Here is a 20560-nt window from a genome sequence, read left to right on the forward strand (position 1 = left end):
TAGTAAAAGATACTTTTACATTACTCCTGAAGCTAAGTGTCATGATAGTTAAACCAACCACAGCCTACCCTTTAAAAAAGTACAACTAAATGCTAAACACTTGCTACAAAATTACATAATAAACCATTAATGGCTATAGCTTCATCTAAGTATTTGCATTTGAAATAATTTAAATGGGCTTTTATATATTGGAAGTTACTTTCTACTCTGGTTTAAGGTAAGGTTGAAACATTATTTGTGACATTTAAAGGAAAAGAAGCTTAAAATACAAAGTAATTTTTCATATCTTTAATTTTTATGAGGCAATTTTGTAAGAGGATGGAAAATAAAAGGGTATTCAAACTATGGACGAATTGTGCTCTTCTTACCATGACCTGGGACAGACACTGAAACAGTACCGGTCTGTACTAGATATGAGCTGGCAGTATAGTCCTCATCTGTATCAGAGTCCTGAACTGGCTGGCTGCCATTATTACTTAATAACCACCTCTGGTTGTCATGGAGATTGGGTGATGGAGAAGGGGAGTGTAAGTGTTCAGTAACTGATGGACTAGATGAGGAGGATGGCATGGGAGGACCTATGAAAAAAAATAAAAAAAAAAAAAAAAAATTTAAAATACAAGTCCAGGTATCACAAGAACAATAAATATTTTTTCCATCACCAAAAGGCAAATAATCTACTTCTAACAGTAAGAAGACATGGACAAAGAAAATATAACAATTGCCTGTAATAAAGTGGTTTAAGTGCTTCAGAAAACATAACACAATGCCATGACTTGCTATTTCAGTGGGCAGTGTCTATCACTACCTGGAATTCCCATGTCTCTGCAACACAGAGGAACAGATGCCAACAGAAATGAATTATTTGCTGCACAACCACTCGGAAAACACTGATTTTCAGGCCTTTAAGCAGAAGAAAAAAGTGCTGAAATGTACGACCGAATACAAAGCTACTTAAACACTAATGTTTAAAATCTACTTATGGAAGAAAATAGTACAGATAAGCAAAGAAACAGGAACAGTTTTCCAAGCTCACACACAGGGGGAAACTCACAGCCCTAAATTTCTACCACTTTAATTATTCTGACAGAAATTGGAGAGTTTTTAGCAGTGTTTCTCAGGCACATAGACCATTTAAAACCCATTAAAATGTTCCACCTGTCAAACTTGAGTCCACCTGCACAAGCTTGATTTTAAAACACGCATATGCAATGACTTAATCCTTCGTTCCTACATCTTGAAAAATATCGATAAACACATGAGGAAGGAAGAGAGAGTTAAAAAAGCTTTGTGATATCATAGCACTGCATTCACTCCTGCAATGAAACAATAAGTGAACCCAGTAAGCTGCAGAGAAAGAAAGATCCTGTCTTTTAGTTCAGGCTCAGATCTCAGTCTCTGGGAGTAAGACTGGAGGACTACTTTTGGAATAAAGTATATTGTTGCCTGTAGGTGGGGAATTGTAGCAGAAACTGAAGTAGCTTTAATACATACTTTACATTAAAAAAATTAGATTAACCTCCACGGATACCATTCATAACTATGAATCTAGATTCAAATTAAAGAAAGAGGGTTTACTTCCCATCATGTAACAATTTGTTTTCATGGTACTTGGCATTAAAGTTATTCTGCAGAGGTGCAGCACCTCTCAACACTAAAACTTACTGGCACCAATAGCTTGAATTACCATCGCTTCACCTCTCTTGTACCCTGCTTGAACCATGCTAATTTTTAAATGTTATCTATTTTCTTTCTTTCAGATTCAATTTATACCGTCCCATATTATCTTAAAGACCTCTGAAGCACATCTAGAAATCCTAATCAATTGGTTTCCCTGGAAAGAAACCTGTGACAGCTTCACCACAAACTGTTTAATTCTTTCACATTATTTACATCTTCCCAAACTTGTAGTGAACAGCACAGTATCACAGAATTGCTTTGGCTGGAAAAGACCTTATATTAAAGTCTCAGGCTTAGTTCTGGTAGGAAAGAGAGGACTTAGCAACTCTCGTGTGAAACCCAAGGTTTGTAGCCAGGCAAATAACAGGCATTGGGAATGATATTTACAGGGTTCAACTTGGCAATTTTAAAGTAAAGGGTGGGCACATTTTCAAGTTCAAGATAAAGTGCCACCAGGTTTTCTTTCTACACCTTGATTTTTCATATTGCTTGTTTCAGTAACCTGGATTTGTGGTTATTTCTTAATGGAGTATTTAACGCATTATTTATGATGTACCTAAGACTATTTCTATAGCCATTACATTTAATTTTTTTAATAATTCTAATAATAGTTAACCATTTATTTTTTCAAATACAAATTAGCTCTATGTCTTTAACTTGAACTTTTCTTATTAGAGGGGAGAATTATAGTAAGATGCTCCAGATGTATACTGTCTGAAGCAAATCAGCACCTCAGTAATTCCCATGGAGCTTTTACACAACGCTGTTCTCAATATTCTTCTCCTCTGTCCTTCTCAATTTACACTCCATTAACTTCCACGCACAGCACAGCCATGTTTATACAAACTATAATCATATACAATATCCTCTTGCCTTAAAACGTGTCATACCCTATGTGCCTTAATTATTTCGTAAATTCCCTCATTTATCCAAATTTATTAATTGTCCCCATGCCCAGTGGCAAACAACACTGCCCTGCCCTGATGAGCACCATCCAGAAAAATCATCCCTTGGGAGCTCTGGCTGGCCAAGTTGCTCAGTTCTGAACACACGATGTGTCAGGTGTGGGCTGGAAGTGGGGCTGCTGGCAAAGCTTCCACTACTACACTCAGTGGGGACAGATCTCTGCCACAGCAAAATTCAGGTGACTGTTACACCACCAGAAAATTATGGAACTTTGGTGATTAGATTTTTCTATAAATAAACCTCATTCTAGCAGGCAATTCTTTGTTGTCTCGAAGTTACATGGTCTGCAGAGACAAGGGAGCTGGTTATAACATGAGCCAACTCTTCACAAGAACCCTAGACCAGCCAGCTGGGATGTGGAGTTTTGGACACCTTCATCCAGCAGAGGCAGATTTCTGCAGTGAGTTCCCCTTGATCCCAAGTGAAAAGACAAATAGCTTTTATACTGACATTTACTGAATAAGCCACAGCTTAAGAAAAAAAATACTTAACATGAGAGATCATAAATTATGTGCATATTCTTTCCCAATTGTCTTTTTTTCATGGAATGAAAAACATATAAAAATATTTGGTAATCTCTCTTATTGAAGTACTAACAAACACATTTATAAATCACAAAAATCAATAGGTATGATAAGAGCCAATTATATTGATCACAGCACTTTCCCCATTCAGTTTGGAGGTCCACAGTGATGCAAAGAATATTTTATTCTAAGGAAAACCACAATATACAAATATTGATTTTTTTCCTTCGTTCTGCTTCTTTTGGTATACATCTAGCAAAAAATGCTGTTGTTCTGCTTTGACTTTTTTGACCACATATTATGGAAGCAAATGTTCTTGGTTTTAGAATGTGATTTTGATATAAGACAGTAAGCTGTTTTTCATGAAAAAGTATACTGGATTTAAGAGTACTTAAATCTTTTAGGCTATGAAGATAAACACATTTTAGTTTGTTGCCATTTTCATAATTGAAAATACATGACTTTCAATTATCTTCACGTACTTCTAAATGCAAAAAAGATTTGTGGCAACTGTATACACAAACTCCAGCAGGAACTGACTTAATATAGCAATATGTGAAGATGTGAATAAATTTTGCTCAGGAAATAGTATGACTCTTTAAAGAAAGTAAAATACTGAGAAAACTGGTTGTAAGAAGAACATTAGCAAAGAAATACATCTGAGCTAATAATGGATACTGTAAATAGATAGGTACAAGTTATTATCTTAAAAAAGTTACACCATTCTGTGGAAAGATCAGCGCTGATAAAAAAAAAGGATGGAAGCAGAACTGATGTCACATATGGGAGAGCTGAAAGGGACAGGCATGGTGAGCTCAACCCACAGCAGGTTAGCAAATAAACAAATGGGAAGACTGTCATCAGGGGACTGGTAATAATGCAGAAGGATGCATGGGACTTCCTATATAAAGCACATCAAGGCTTAAGGAAGGCCAAGGCTGAGTTCTGGCCATTGCTGCTGCCCAACCCCCTGGGTATGGGAACAGGGAGCCAGGAGGGGATGGCAGCACCTGGGAAGGGCTGGGAGCAGCACAGGGCAGAGCTCTGCCTTCAACCCCACATCCTCAGGGACACTTCCACCTGGCCACAAACCACAGCTTACAGCCAGGTCCAAGTCTCCTACACCTTTTTTTCCTTAAAAGAAAAAGCCATTAGCAGAACTTCAGCTTCTTTATATCGTATTCTGAAGAACAAATCCAACAATTGCTCAGCTTTCATCTTCTATCTGTCATCACATGCTAAAGAAGCACTTTGCTTCAACACCAGTGGGTGGCTAGATGAATGACTGCATCTTCACTAGATGAATTTTAGAGAAAATAGTATCGGACAATTTTGGAACATGGCATTTAGGAGTAAAGTAGGATGGAAGAGAAGCAGCAGTAATGAACTCCTGCTGTTACATGGTGGGAAGGATGGAATAGATGACCCAGAAAGTCTCTGCAAAAGCCTAAAATATTTGTACTTATGAAAATTTGCCAACAGATTCAAGCTCTGGAAATACGACACCAACAAGAAAGGAAAAACTTTGTTTACTTTCTTTTGTAATTGTAAATCCTTAAGATCATGTTTTAGCTCAAGAAAGTCTTTGTTGCTTCATGAATTTCTTAAATACTGAACTTACATTCATATATCTAGATTACTACTCAAAACCTGGCATTATCAATTCCCTTTGCATATTGTGAGTTACATACCTTGAAAAGTAATGTCACTATAAAAATTTGAAGGGCCATTATATATATTTGTCTCAATCAGGATGCGTATACCCTACCCCTACTCTTACATGCATCTTCTGATGTCTGCTTAAGGCATTAGAAGAGTAATGAGCTCTGTTTAGGCTGTTTAGCTACAGCAGAACAGTGCATTTTTTGTTTCACAGCCCTTGTCACTAAGACTGAAAAAAAAATTTTCCTCTATCTGCATCTCAAAGACAGAGGGGAAGAGTTTTATTTTGAAATTAGTGGTAAAAAGTACTTACTGACTTCAATGGCAGTAAGAAAATGATATTAAAATACAAAGTGCAAGGTAGATTTCTCCTTTCTTTACTGAAATTAATGGTATTTTTGCTGGTAACTTCATGGAAATGAAGACTTCATGTTACTTTAAAACACACTATTATGTCATATAAACCTAAAACCATACAACATACCGTGGAAATAATACGCTATACATATAATGGCAAGTTGCTGATGCTCCTTTTAAAATTTTATTTATTTATTTTTAAAATAAAATAGTTAATGTGGTCTTTTAAAATGGTGATCAGATAGGCAGTGGTTTGTGAAGGTCAGAAATAATGTGTCTTCTGGCTAAATTAATTAGAAACCAAAATACTTTCAAACAGGCAGAAGGACACTTACAGCCTTTCTGAGTCAAGCTGAGATAAATCTTTGCAATCTGCTCTAGGACTTCCCAGCATGATGAAAGCTGTTAACACACTCTTGTTAAATAGGGCACCCATACCCTCCTAACAAGTTTACTGATTGCATCTGGAAGTTTTAGTTTCCAATATATCACATGTAGATTGATCAAAAAAAGCCACCTAAAATAACCCAGAACTCCATACCAGGCATCTTAAGCAACCAGATCTTGGACCTTTTCATCTCTGTGTATAACAGAATGAGTTAGCAGTAAGGGAGTTTTAATTGTAAACCCATTTTTTTATTCTGGACTCCCTGTATGCTCTTCAACCTGTATGACTTGGCATTGGCATTTAGCTCTCTGCTGGATACTGCAGCATTGTGCAGTCAACCTGCAGTGACAGTTATCTCTTAATTAAAACTCTACATGCAAATAGAACTATTGAAAAGTGCTGTAGCATAGCACACAAAGAATGATTATTTATAACCAATACTTTTATCCATTGTAGCTACTGTGATGGTCTCCTCAAGGATATACATGCAGAGCCTGTCTTTCAAATATATACACATGTACACACACACATATATAAATAAGACTGTGTAAGTCTGGCTACAGAGAAAAACACTCCAGTGAGAAGGAATACATGCCAAGAATTCTTCCAAAAAGAAATGTTTTCAAACACATAAAACTGATGCTTGCAATCTACTGAGGGTTTCCCATCTAACTGATTTTGTTTTGCTTTGTTTACACACATAGAGGATAAGGACTCTTTTAGTCCTGAATTAGGAAGTGTAATTTCCAAGTTTCAAATCTCTCCAGATGCTGTTGACCTTTGACTACATCTCAGATACAAATCTTAAATACAAATGACATCTACCTTTCCTAGATTTCCTTAAAAAATTATTACTTCTAAACAAAACAAGTGCATTATCTTGACATGCATTTTAACCAACAATGTTGCAACTGCTCTGTTGCAACAGCTTGTGAAAGCTGAAACTTTACAAGACCATAGCCAGAGAACAATGACTTGAAAACAGAAGTAATTCATTAGAAAGTAAGAAAAATGCTGGCCTGCAGTACTGTAATTTTTTTTTCTTCTGGGAAGTGTAGTAAAATAATTAGTCTATAATACAAGGCTTGTAATTGTCTTCTGAAAAAAAGACAGATTTCTTTAGAAAAACAGTTATGCATTAGAACTGACACTCATTTCTGAAGCAAACACATTTTGGTGGTTTTGGAAATTTAACAGTTGCTGCTCAGCAGATTGCTAAACGAAAAGGAGTGCCCTGCTCTTACAGGGGTCAGACTGCATGATCACTGTGGTTCCTTCTTCAATCCTGAGTTCACACAGTGCTCACCTTCCCTTTAAACCAAAGTTTTGTCTGTAAAGGAATTGCAGAATCCAAGTCTTAACTGACAGGTTATCCTTATCCTAAAGTGTATTACTCTCACTACCTTTTAAAATATTTTACAATTATTATTGCCTTCAAAAGGAATTGCCTTATAACATATTAGCCTGGTGCAGAGCAAAGGTCCACTCTGCTAATCAGAATGTTCATGAGCTGAACTAAAAGCCCAGTCATCTCTAGCCTCCAGGTTTTATTTTTTATGAACTACTCCATTCAGCTCAATTGAACTTTCTACTCTGTGTCCACCAATATTAATTAATAAGTGGGCACACAAAATGTTGGAAGGGGAATAGAGAACTATGTCCAGAAGAGTGAAAAATCTTCATTCCACTCAGAAAATAATTTTAACTGATAGGCCTCTGTAATAAAAAAAAAATATACATATCCTTTTTTTTCTTTTTGTGGGGTGGCAGGGGGATTTGGACAGAAGCAAGATGATGAAATGAAAATATTACTTCTTCATTTAGAGCATCTGCTAGGATTCAAGGTCTTCTGCCTTGTGATGGGAGCCACATCCAGCACAGCCAGGACAAAGAGACACCACTTCAGCCACTGACTCAGCTGTTCCAAGTTACATGCTCAAAGTTACATGTTCAATGTTACATGCTCAAAGTGGCCAAGCCACTACCACTTGCAACCACATCTCAAGCCCTGGAAGCAAGCCATGAGGTCTCCCAGGGCACACAGCGCTTGGGCTGAGCAGGCAGGGCAGCTCCTGGGGTCCCCATTGGGACACTGAATGGCTCAGCCACAGACCTGGCCCCTTCCTAACACAGTCACTGAGCTGGCACCAGCTCAAATCCAGCCAGAGGAGAGAGGTGCCCTGTGTCTCTCCCCGTATACATGGCTGTGTACCAATGCAGCACACAAGGCTCACCTTTGCAGCAAACAAGTTCTGCTTCAGTCACAGCCCTGCAGTGCTGCCTTCACTGGCCTGGGCTTACTGCTTCATTGATCACTTCATGGGAGAGGGGAAAGGCAGGGGAGGGCTTTTGAGTGCTTGCAAACCAGACAACTAAGTGAGCATCACACAGTGCTGCAGGCAGAAGCCAGTCCTCCTCACAAAATTTCCAGGATTTGCATTTTTAAAAACCCCCAAACTACAAACCCATCACAGACTCAAGCAAAACCCAAGAAAACAAAACAAAACAAAACACCAATGGTTTGTTTTTTGTGTTTTTTCTTGCATTTCCAGAATGAAAACCAAGCATCAAAATCAGAGCCGTTGGCATATCCTATAATTAGTGTATGGAGGAAGCCGTGCTCAGTCTCTCTGTGTGTATTATATTTGCTCAGTGATGAGGCTGAAGAGTTTACCACATTTCCCCTCTCAATCCTGACCTTTGCAAATTACTAATTTTTCTGGATGCTGATATTCTTTCAGATGGCAATTCATAAAGAGCAATCACCTAAAAAACTAACCTTTGAAGAAATGCTTCTTTATTCTTCCTATCCGTGACTTTTTATTATTAGAGGTGAAATGGATTGAGCCATGTCACATCTGGTTTATCATTTTTCCAGCATGACTCTGTAGTAGAGAATACTTTGTATTTTCAATGTCACTTTTGGTTAAATTAGAAGGGTAGAAAGGGTGGAAAAGTATTTCTGGAACAGGACAGGAAATGCATCTTGAAGGGCACAAGAGAACTTAGGGATTTTAGGGGTGTCTTTTTCTTTATTTTTTTTGGAAGGGTGTGGGGGAGAAGCTTGTTCAAGTGAAAATCTTCTGAAAATGACTCACAAACCATCTAGATTTCAGGTTCAGGTAATAGCCTACCCTCATTGCTCCTAACCTGGATAAAAAGTAGTCTCAAGAGGAGTAAAACAAACAAAAAAAAAACTAATTAAGAAAAATTTGCTTTTCTTAATTCTACCATACCCTACATAAGAAAAGCAGTCAAAGGGATGCCAGTTTTCCTACTTTCACCACTTCCTGTTAGTTCATTATAAAGGGAACCCCATCTCTGGAGCAACACATCCAGAGAAGCTCTTAATGACATTGGATTGTCTGTACTGGGCGACCACAGGTTGACTTGTTATTTTTAGAAGGGAAAATGACAACTTAAAGAGATTTTGATAGAAGCTAACAAAGATGAACAAACTGATGAAAAAGTGTATATAAAACTCACCTATAAAAATGTCTTATTTCTGTATAGTCAAATAAATTTTTTTGGTGTTGTTACATCCACGTTAGCTGCATTTTTTTGATAATTAGCTATTTCAAAAGATCAGAGCTGTGGCACAGCAAAAGTGGAGAACAAGAACAATGATAAGGAACAATATGAAGGATGTTGCCATCTTCACCAGCTCCTGATGGAAACTTTCCCAAGAACAGGAGCTCTGTGCACCTCCTAGCCTGGCCCTGTGAGGGCCATCACACTGTCAGACAGCTACAGAACGAGCAGTGCTACTGCCAGAGCCTTTCATATGAAATAAAACACTGTGCTGCCACACCCTGTGTTTAAGCAATAAAATAAAGCAAACCGATAAAATTTCCCATAAAACAAAAGAACCACAAAGCTGTAAGTTTAGTGATGAGAAAGTAGCCCTGCTAAAGAAACATCAAGGTTCCCTAATCAGAGATGCCTCACAGGGTTTGTGTGTCTGAAGGTAACACAACAATGTATTTTGGTTTGCTCTTTGTTGCTCCATTTTCACAAGCCTTTCCATTCTTGCTCTTTCACATTTTGATCCTGTTTGGGCCTTTTCTCCCTGCTATATTACATGTAACTCCTTAACAAAGGAATTTTGGGAATTAGAGAATTACCAGAAAATTATTGACTGTTGTCTCACGCAGTACCACTCTCACAAGCAACAGGACATTTACTGGACATTGATGTCTCATTACATCTAGTATGTAATTTATTTCTCTGCTGGAACAGAACTTATCAGCTTTGCCCATGTGGAGAAAACGTTTCTACCTTAGAAACAAATAGACCACCACAGGCAGGAAGCTGGAAAGCTTAAATGAAAACCCACCACATGATCACCAAAGTTAGCTGGCTACCAAAGCTGCTAAGGCAGGAGTGTTGAAATGGGTTGGAGGTGACATTTTAGGGCCAGATTTTTGACAAAGCCAAGCCTTATTGAAGGATGATTTAAAAAACTGAAAACAATAAAAAATGTTGGGCCCTAAGAACTCAGAGAAAGCCAGACTATTTAGGTGCTTCTGAAAATTCAGCATTAAACAAAAACCCTGTGTCAACAAAGTTCCTTATTTTTGCCTGAATATATAAACAATAGTATTTTAACTGGCGAGAAAATGTACACATTATTTGTAAAGCATTGCAAAAGTTGCACAATTTTAGTCACTCTCTTCAACCATAAGAAATTATTGCTATCTAAAATAGAAAAAGATTTTGACTAGTTATATAAAGGCTCTATTTGATAGCTTTTAATTTATTACTGTGCTCTAGATACATGCAAAACTTCAAACCATAAATTTCAAATACAGTTATCTATTCATGTTCAGAAGAACAAAGAATTAACAATTCTTAAAAATATACAGAAATCCCTCACATTACTCTACAGTTAGGTCAGAAAATGCTGAAGGGAGTTAATAAAAACCCCTTTGGCCTCAGACTAAACATGGAAAATTTCAGTCCAAAAGTGCTATTCAAAAGTTATGAGCTAATGAACAAAAGGGGGTTCTAATAAAGTTTCATGAAATGTTAACTATAAAATCCAGCAGTAATAGCATTATCTTTCTTTGCCAATTTGACCACTTCAGAATAGTAGAAAACAGATTGAAGTAAACCACACCAGTTAATCTTAAGATTTTTTATCTCAATGAAAATAGAAAAGACCCAAATGACTAGGCCAAAATACAGACAAAAGGAAATTCTCATCTGCGTGCTCTGCAAACTCTGAAACAACTGCTCTTCAGATATATACCAAGATCATCAGCAGAAGCTGAACAAGCCTCAGTTCCTGAAAAATTATTAATGCTGAAGCATTTCAAAATGCCCCTCTCAGTACCTGTAAAACCTGCCAGATAAAAGCCAAGTACTACACAGAAAGCATTTAAAGGCTCTGGTCTGGAAGCCATGCCATTTAAAAATAAAATTCTCCATATACTTTATTGTACATGCTTTCCAAGATTATCCACTCCCTTGCATCTACCTTCATAAATCTTTACTGCCAAAGCATCTACCAAAGCACTTATTAATAAAAAAGACATGAAAAAAATTCTTATTCAACTGCTTTTTTACTCTCTGAATAAAAACACGTTTAAACAGGTTCTTGGCCAAGATTACGTTTCTATTCACACAATACTCCTTTTATAGAAAGGAATAATGCAACCAATTATGAGAGCAGCCCCTGAAAAAGTCAACTAATGGCTTGACTTCGTCCACATTCATATCAGCACAAAGTAACTAATTTTATATGATGCTTGATAATGCAGTACCATGTAAGGAAAAGATTACACAGGAAAATTTACAAGCTAAACATATTCATTCTGAAAGGATCAGACCATATAAAACACAATTTATAAGCACAGAGAAAAAGAGAAACAAAGAATTGAAACCAGGTTTACCTGTATTTCATTCCTTTTGTACTCTGGAATGTTTATATCTAACACACATGCAGTTTTCTGGTGCAGCTGCTGCTACTACACGGTACCTGATTTAGCCTTCTACACTCTAAATGCTGTATCTATATGAGACATAAAGACAAAAGAATAATCTGAGCTCTCTTGCTCAGTCACCTGAGATGCTTTCTTTTCTTTGTGTTGTTTGTATTTGCCATTTCTCTTTGTGGTATCCTGGTAGTCCAAGTAATAATTCAGTATGTGTTTTCCAAAGCAGTTACCATTCATTATATGTTTTCTGAAGCAGTTATAACCTGCAAAGTCAATTCTTGGTCAGAATTTTTACATCCACAAGCAGAAAACAAATCACAGGATACTTCCAACTCAGATTCTGTCAAAAAGAGGAGGATGATAATCAGTGCAGTTTAATGCAAACCTGTCTGTCACACTGCTGTTAAAATCATGTGTGCTGAGGTGAGCAGACAGCAATATTAAGAACCGTACACAAATTTTTTTTTAATAAAAATGATGCATTAGCCCATAACATTCATCAGCCCATGCAAACTCTCAGGAATAAAACTTGCCCTGCAAGTATCTTTTTAGATCTGTTTATTTCAAAAGATGTGGTGTGAATGATGGTATAATAAGTTTTACTATATTTTAGGCATAAATTACTCACACATCATTCCAATTGAAAGATCCTAACATGCAAGTAGAATATGTCACCACAGCTGCTCCTTGGGAACAACAACATATTCATTTGGAAGAGAAATACATTTATGAAAATGCCTGATTAGCAGAAAAAACAGAAAACAATTAATTATAAACAATAATATACAACACAACTGCTTTATTTGACGTTTTAATGGTTGCAGTCTGTTTTCATGGAATATATTGAATTAAAACGCATCCAGCTCTTCCCTTCCCACGCCCAGCTCAGATTAGTCTTCACTGATGTTATCCATTTAAAAAAACTCTTGTTTTCTATAAACCAAGCTTTGAAGGAGAGGCTCCCATATTAGTTGAATGTAAAGATGCTGGACAGAGTGCACAAAATTACCTTCTTGCTTCAGGCACCTCTTACCAAACCCCAGTTTGGAGCAGAAATGCATGCTCCCTCTCCTTTTTGCTTTGCAAAATACTCTATTTTTATCCTGCATGCCTTCTAAACCTTGCAAAGATGGAAGGCAACATACCTCTGAGAACTGCACAACATACATGAAGTCAAGATAGTGCCACCTATGTCACTGCATCCGTGACCTCCTTACAGACAAAGCTTCCAGATGTCCCAGTCCTCCCTTTCACAGCCAAGGAAACCTCTGCCCCTCTGGCTTCTTCCATCTTATCTCTCCTTGCCCTTATAATTCCATGCATTCTTATTAATAGATGCTGTTTTGAATTTCCCTCACAATGCAATAGAAAACTTTATTATGCTTTTTTTGTTACAAATTAATTATTTTATTGCAGAAAATGAAGGGAACTTCCACTAAAGAATTATCATGCCATATGGAAGCATTGAATGTAGCACTAGTTAAATAACTGTACCAATTAATGTAAATCACTGACATATACACTTAGAAAATTATTTACAGCATTTTGTTACATGCACATGGAATAACATAAATATCCAAGTATTATCAGTAATGCCATTGTTTCTTTAGATGAAAGCAAAGTTAGACATGTTTAGAAAGATGTGCTGAGTGGATACAGCTGGGCACTTCTTTATGGAGTATCCTATATTTATCAAAAGGAACTGCAGACTCTTCAACATGAGAAGAGACTCAGAACTACCTTTATAACCACCTGCTACTGGAGAGGCATCTCAGGTGGTTAACCCAACTTCTGGTCAATGTAAGAGAAACAAGTGAGCAGAGGCAGCAGCTAATCAGAAAAAAGACTCTTTCATGTTTTGCTTGATTCCTGCCAGAGAATTAAGTCCAATCTCTCACCTTCCAGGTGGATGGCCCAGCTAATGAGCCCTCAGCTAATACCAGAGCTACTTATTCTCCTGGCTTTTTTTTTTCATTAAAATCTCTGAAGAACTGTGTTTAGTTCCTCATCAAGATGAATGCCAAGCCTGCTAAATTTTTCATGACACTGATTTCTTGTTCTCCTGCCAGCCCCAGTTATGTGTGAACATTTTAGGCTCCTTCAGGCATTTATTTTACTACAGAGTCCTGAAATACTTAAGTCTATTAAGACCTAAAATAAACACGCAAAAAAAGGAGGAATCTGCTGGTAGCCCTCTCAGTCTGTGTTTTAAGGAGGCAGCGCACACACCACCAGAGCCTGGAAATACTCTCAGTGTCACCGGTGAACAGATCCATTCAGCAACAAATCCATCAAGCAGCGTCAGCTGCTGCAGTGGGGCTCAGCCCCTCAGGACTGCCAGCAGGCTGGGAAGAACCGGCCAAATGGGGCAGAACCTGAGAGAACCAGCTGGGCTGCAAGTGCACAGCTGGAGCGGAAGGCCTTCCAGAGAAGCTGGATTTACCAAACACACATACAATGCCTGCTCTGCACGCGCATTACCCCTGGGCCCGTGCCCAGCTGGGACCCTGCCTGCTCCCTTGCTGCCAGGAAAGGGGTGGCTGGGAGCAGACCGTGACTGAAAAATAATTCTCACAGCTTGGCCTTGGTTACCCTCCTCACCAAAGGCCTTTCAGGAGCAGAACGTGTGCTGGCTGCAAGCTGGGCTGGCCTGCTATGCACTGAAGAAGTGTGAGCTTGAGGGAAGAAGGCCAAATAGCAGAAGATTTCAGTCAGGGCTTGCAAGGCACAGAGGGCTAATGAATTAACCACTGGGCTGCAAAGATGGCACGTGGGCTATGAGCCTACATTCATCCCTGAATTACAGAAAGGACCTGAAAGAACACTCCTATAACGAATTCCCTGCACAAAACATCTGGATTTGAAGTCACCCACTGAAATAATTTTATGGTCATTTCCCAGTTTATCTACGCATTCAGTAGCTGCTCCCTCCAAAGCAGTCTGGAAATAGACCAAACTGCACTGCTTATCTTTAGGTCTCTTATTTCCTACAGGAGTTCCAACACCACTTCTGCTCACAATGCTTTATTATTATTGTTATACACGTTGCTATTATATATTTCAAAAAAAGCACAAGTGGCCAATTTGTGGCCAGAAAATGCCGTGCTCCATACCAAATCTGAAATTCAACATTGCTGTCTTAGAGACACTCCAGGCAGGTGTGAAAAAGTACAGAGAACCATAGAATCATTTTGGTTGGAAAAGACCTTTATGATGATCAAGTCCAACCATTGACCTAGCACCACCAAGTCCACCAATAAGCCATGTCCCATGGACGCACAGTCTTATATTGGTGATGCTACATCCTAAAAAGGCAAAGTGGACATCTAACCCCGCTCTCATGATCAGCTTATGTTTGTCCCTAGCATATCTTCAGAAAGCTTCCAAAGACCAGACCATCTTACATATAATGCCTCTTATCATCCCTACCTGAATTCCCACCTTGCTTACGTTTTTTTTTTCCCTAAAAAAATTTAGTTTGCGTGTCTTCTTCCATATACGTTTTCACCAAAATTTCAAAATGCTCTTATTAAACTGCTTCCCTCCTACAGTTTTCAAATTACTATTATGTAGATGTTAGCAATCCAGTCTTCAGGAGACCAATACTCTAAGTCCCTGTAATGAACTGTACTTAGCATGCTTGTAATATGCTATGTCTGTATGTCACCCTAGCAGCTGATCCTCACTGAAAGTACAACCTAAGACACAATGCCCTCAAAATGCCTTTTTGACACTGTGAAGGATTTTTTCCCTCAATACCAAATCTGACAGCGGGACCTTACCAATATCCAAGCAAAATGGAGCACTGATTTCCAACTTGTTCCTTTCCCTATTTCTGATGCTCCAAAGACACTTTGGCAAAGAGATCATTCTGAAGGCAAAATCCAGATGATTTCTCTACTAACAATGGATACAGATGTGGGAAAGCATTCCTGAAGTCTGCAATTCTGTAAATTTTTCAGTAAAAAGGTAGTCGTGGAATAGAACTTGGAAATTTTTTTATATTGTATTTCCTTGTTTTGGTGAAGAGTGCACTTCAGTTTCCTGGTGTTTCCACAGTAATTGAAGAAAAAAAAGAAAGAACAGAATGAAATAACTATCAAAATGTCTATAAAAGTTCAGTACTATAGGTAAACATCCACTACACCTTTGGATGCCAAACAGTTTAATTAAAATGCACATCATGTTAGTTCCCTGTATAATCTGTAATACATTTTACCTTATTGCCTGGCCATTTTTGTTCACTGGTTTTTATTTTAGTGGTTTGTTTGTTTGTTTGAGTTTTGTTTGGGTGTTTTCTTGGTTTTTTCCTTTCTCTCTACCTTTCCTACTTTCATCTTGAAAAACTGAAAACTTACCAGAAAACTATCAGTAAAGAAATTGTTTCTTCCTACAATTGGCAAAGTCTTTAAGCATTAATTGGGAAAACATTATCAACAATGGTATTCTTTTCTTGTTCCTCTAATAGAAGCACAATGGAGCAGCAGACTGAGTGGCATGTCTGTGATGAATCATACCTCATGACCCTGAATGCCCATGGCAGATGGAAATGAGAATCAGTCATTTCTCCCACTGAGGGCTGACAGGACGTGAAATATAGAGCAAACTGAAGTTTGAGGATCAGAGCTGCCAGTTTTTATATCACCTGGGACCCTTAAAAGGACCACAAGGCCCATTTCCTTAAGACAAAATCCTTTGCTCTGCCTCCGTCCTGAGTAGGAGGGAGCCTTCTTCAGCTGAGCTTTGCTGTAAAATAGCTGCTACGCTTCTGCAGACACATGAGGGGCCTTATTGCTTTTTGTTTTCAAGCAGCAAAAGGACATGCTGTCAAGCATTTCACCCACAACATTCTTCTGCCTTGTGTGGTGGGAACCACACTTCAGGGAGTCAGAAGAGCTCACAAAACAGACGGATTCAAAATTAAAGCACAGTGTGGCTGAAAACCAGTTCTGAGTTGCCGATATCTTAATATATAATAGAAACAATGACACAGCTTTGCCCAAAGAAATGGCAGATTGTAACCCCAAAGTTCTCCTTCAGTCATCTTTTTAAACCTGTAACTTAGCTCAGCTTTGAACAAGATCTGTGTAATGAAGAGTGCCAAAAGAATATTCCCTAAAATTTAAACACCAGAAAAGTTTCACTCAGAAACCAGGCATAGCACTAGTGCACATTTATTATCCATGAGCCAAAATTTCACTAATGTAATTTCAGATTCATAATTATTGATGGAGGCCATATGTGGTTTTATTAAAAAGGAAACTGTCAAATCAAAAAATACCACTTCCATCTGACTTATTCTAGAGTTCCACTGTTACAAATAGCATCTCAGATTTATATATCTGAAATAACCACTATATATATTTTCAAGATTTTAGAAGTCCCATTCTCTGTAAAGGAAATTTTGCCCTTTCTTCACCCATTTGCATTACTCTCTCAAACACCAGTAAGGAAATTAAAATGTACAAACTGAAACAAAACAACAGTATATCACAAAACCCTAAATATAATAGTAGATGCAAGAGTTGCACTTTTTTTAACCTGATTTTAAACAAGTGATCTGATTTTTGGTGCTGGATACAAGGAATTCTCTTGTGGTGGGCATTACAGAAATGTGTTACAAAAAAACCACTCGAGTCCTTTTTCTGTATGAAGTAACAAATGTCTGGCACCAGGCAGCATTCACCCAAGAGTGAAAATTCAAAAGCAGAATAGCTGAATTACTAATGACGATGTGTCATCTGTCTCCCCAGAGCCTCCAATGTGGCTAATGTGCTGCCAATTTCTAATACAGGTTCCAGAAAATCTCCAGGGAATGGCAATCTGCAAGTCTGACGTCTATATGCTAGTGGAGTTAATAGAAACCATAATAACAAAGAGTAAATGGGCATATGTCTGAGAGGAGTAAAATTACAATTTACAGAAAGTGAAGTCCTGTCTCTAAAAACTGACCCAATTTTTTGAGTACCTCAAACAAACATGTGAAATCAGTGACCCAGCCAACAAAGCCTATGTGAATTTCCAAAAGCCTTTTTACCAGTACTTCATCAAAGGATTTTAAAGAAAATTAGCGCCCATGGCAAAACAAAGGTCTCTCCCTAGCAACATAACTAAAAGACATAACCACAAAATTGTAGAAATGGTCAAGCTTTCATAACAGAGTAAGCCCACCAGTGGAGTACCACAGGCACCTGCACTGAGACCTGCTCCTCTTTCCCTATCTGTAATTGACCTGGAAAGGTAGCTGAGCACTGAGGAAACCAAGTTTGCAGATGACAAACTTATTCAGGCCAGTAAGGATGAGGGCAAGCAGTGAAGAATCACAGAACCTTATGAAATTGAGTGACTAGACAATCAAGTGGTAAATTAAATTCTGTGTGAATAAGTGTAGAGTCATGCACACGGGAAAATATAACCTTAACTTCACATGTACAGTAATGGGTTCTGAGCTGAACATTACCACTCAGGAGTGAGACCTTGGGGTTACGATAAATACTGCCATCAAAATGTCAGCTCAGTGCTAAGCTGCCAAGAGAAAGCAGCCCAAATATTAGGTATTGTTAGGAACTGAAGAGGAAGCAAAACAGAGAACACAATTATGACACTTTGCAGCGCCACACAGTTCATACACTGTCCCTGCTTCCACCAGGGAGGAGTTTAGCAGACAAGCTTTATCACCAAGTATTCTGTGTTTAATTTTACAAAGGCAGGACTGAAACAGAAAGAGGCTTAACGCAGAAAAGTTATCTATGACTAGGGGAACAAACAGCAGTTTTAACAGTCTGCATCTCAGTTTTGTATGAGTTTTCTCTGAGACTGCATCCAAAATTCAAGAAGACAACACCTTCTAGATACTTGGTGTCAAACCATTCAAAGAAAAGGTTGACAAATTCCACATATGCAATCAATGAACTCTATTAAAATGCATTATTGCATATTACAAGCTTATTAATATTTAAATCAGCTGGTAAAATACAAGTTTGAAGATTTGCCTTCACTCTAGCAGTATATAGACAACTAAAAATCACTTTGCTGTGCCATTTTGAAATGACTCAAGACTTCAAGCCTTAAGGGTAAGCACAAGTGCCTCCAAAAAGGTAAGTAGAAACAAACAAATCTAAAAATCTTCAAAGTCTTACCTTCTTCACTGCTCTCTTTTCTTCACATCCTTTCCTATCAGCTAGGCTGCTGAAGCAGCACACAACTACATTAAGCATAGGCCTTCAGAATTCTAGCTAATCTCTACACATCCCTACTGAAACATCTACTTTTTGCTTTGATGAGAAAGGATTTGCCCATCTGCTAATGGCCTGATGCTACTTGTATCTTTGCCTAATTGCATGAGCCCTGAGATTGCTCTGGTTTTCATTTGAGTTGTTCAATACCAGACACAGAATTTGGCTACCAATACTGGCAATGCACAGTGTTCTCACTGTTTACTTAAGCTGCATAAAATGCTGTCAGTTCACTTCACATATGCACATGCCTGGGTCTAAGAGAAATACACTATCTCCACAATCCACAAACAATCTATACAGGGCTTTACTTATCGTGTAACAGAATAAATACAGAAAGATAGAAAATATTTTGGAGGAAAAAATTAGAATTTTGATAAGTAATTATTCTTTAATTTTAAACTCATAAATGTATTAAACGTGAGTGTATTTTTCAAAAAAAACTATGCAGAGTATTTATTTATTTAGTATAAACTGTTAGCTACGAGCTGCTACAGGAGAGTGCAGGTGGACTCATGTTCTAAAACAGATCAGGTGGCAAATTATTTTTGCCATTATTCTAGCTTTACATTCCATTAAAAATCACTTAGAAGTTATTTCATTTCAACTGTTACAGAACTCTATTATGCAATAAGGATTTTCCCCTATTCTTTTCCTGTAGCTGTAATTTTCTACCACTGAATTGTAAGTGAAGTTTCGTTTTGGAAGGCATGCTTTTCAATTTGTCCTGTCCAAGCACGTTTTTATGACAGGTCATGAAGGACACACAGCAGGAAGCACTCTGGGAAAATAAGTACTGTCAACTAACAAAAAGCTTCTGTAGGGAATAAACGGCATGATTTTAATTAAAGTAGAATGAAGAAAGCAAAGTAAATATTAGCTGGTGGCAGTGCACTAAAATTTTCAGTCACTGCAGGTAAGTGAAGTCAATCAAATTTCTCAGGGAAATGCCTTCAGTATTTTTAAAGCAATGCATAGAATTGTTGATGCTGTGACAGGCAACAGACTGAATCCAAGGCAGGTATTTCAACTCACTAAAGCTCTGCATCCTTCTATCAGACAAGATGGCTTACATTTCAGTACTGCTACAGTCACTTGTGTTAACCAGAGAAAAACCAAAGTACAATCAGGCAACCACCTCCCTTCTTTCTTGAGACTGCTGTTCACTACAAATTACATTATCTGTCTTCTGAAGCGAGAGAAGAAACAGTAATTAATCATAGAAACCCTTAGACTGTTAGATAAATAACTTCTTTGACCCTGTGTGGTTTTCAACAGGCAGGGCAAAGTCTCTGCAGCTGCAGCAGCTGCCTTCCGAGCACTGGCAGTAGCATCGGGAACTGCAAGTCTCCGGTGCAGAGCCGATCAAGTCTGAAACAGTAATCGGCTCTTTTAAAAGTCCTGATGCACCCTGAAACTTTCCTTCTGTCATGCAGTTAGAGAATGCTGCATAAATGAAGTTTTCAGAAAGCCATTCTAACTGAGCTCCTCATTACAGATCTAATTACAAGCTATCTTTATAATGTACACCTGACGACATCATGTAAAGCACTTTGCTTTAAAGGTCAGCAGAACTAAAAGAACAATTTTGCTATTTATAGTAAAGGGTGAACTTTTCTTATTTGGCTGTTTAAGTAGTCAGCCCTTGAGTTTAATGTAATTAGGGAGGGGATATTCAATTTACAGTATCCACAAGTAATGATAATTACATTGGTTCAAAAAAGCTGTTGGTAAGCATAAGAAATCTTTGTAATTACATCCTGTTTCCAAAATGACTTGAGCACCGTGAACTCAAAGCATTTCAGCAAA

The 20560-nt window shown here is 37.9% G+C and overlaps 1 protein-coding gene across 1 annotated transcript in view; it reads right to left on the reverse strand.

Annotated features, from left to right (window-relative positions):
* TENM3 (teneurin transmembrane protein 3) overlaps positions 1–20560 on the reverse strand; it is a 404704-nt gene that overhangs the window by 164686 nt on the left and 219458 nt on the right. The window contains exon 4 of the mRNA XM_030449605.1: positions 369–578. Coding sequence (XP_030305465.1) covers positions 369–578 — 210 coding nt within the window. The remainder of the gene's footprint in view (positions 1–368; positions 579–20560) is intronic.

Source organism: Calypte anna, chromosome 4A, assembly GCF_003957555.1.
Source record: "Calypte anna isolate BGI_N300 chromosome 4A, bCalAnn1_v1.p, whole genome shotgun sequence".
In the NCBI taxonomy this organism is placed as follows: domain Eukaryota; kingdom Metazoa; phylum Chordata; class Aves; order Apodiformes; family Trochilidae; genus Calypte; species Calypte anna.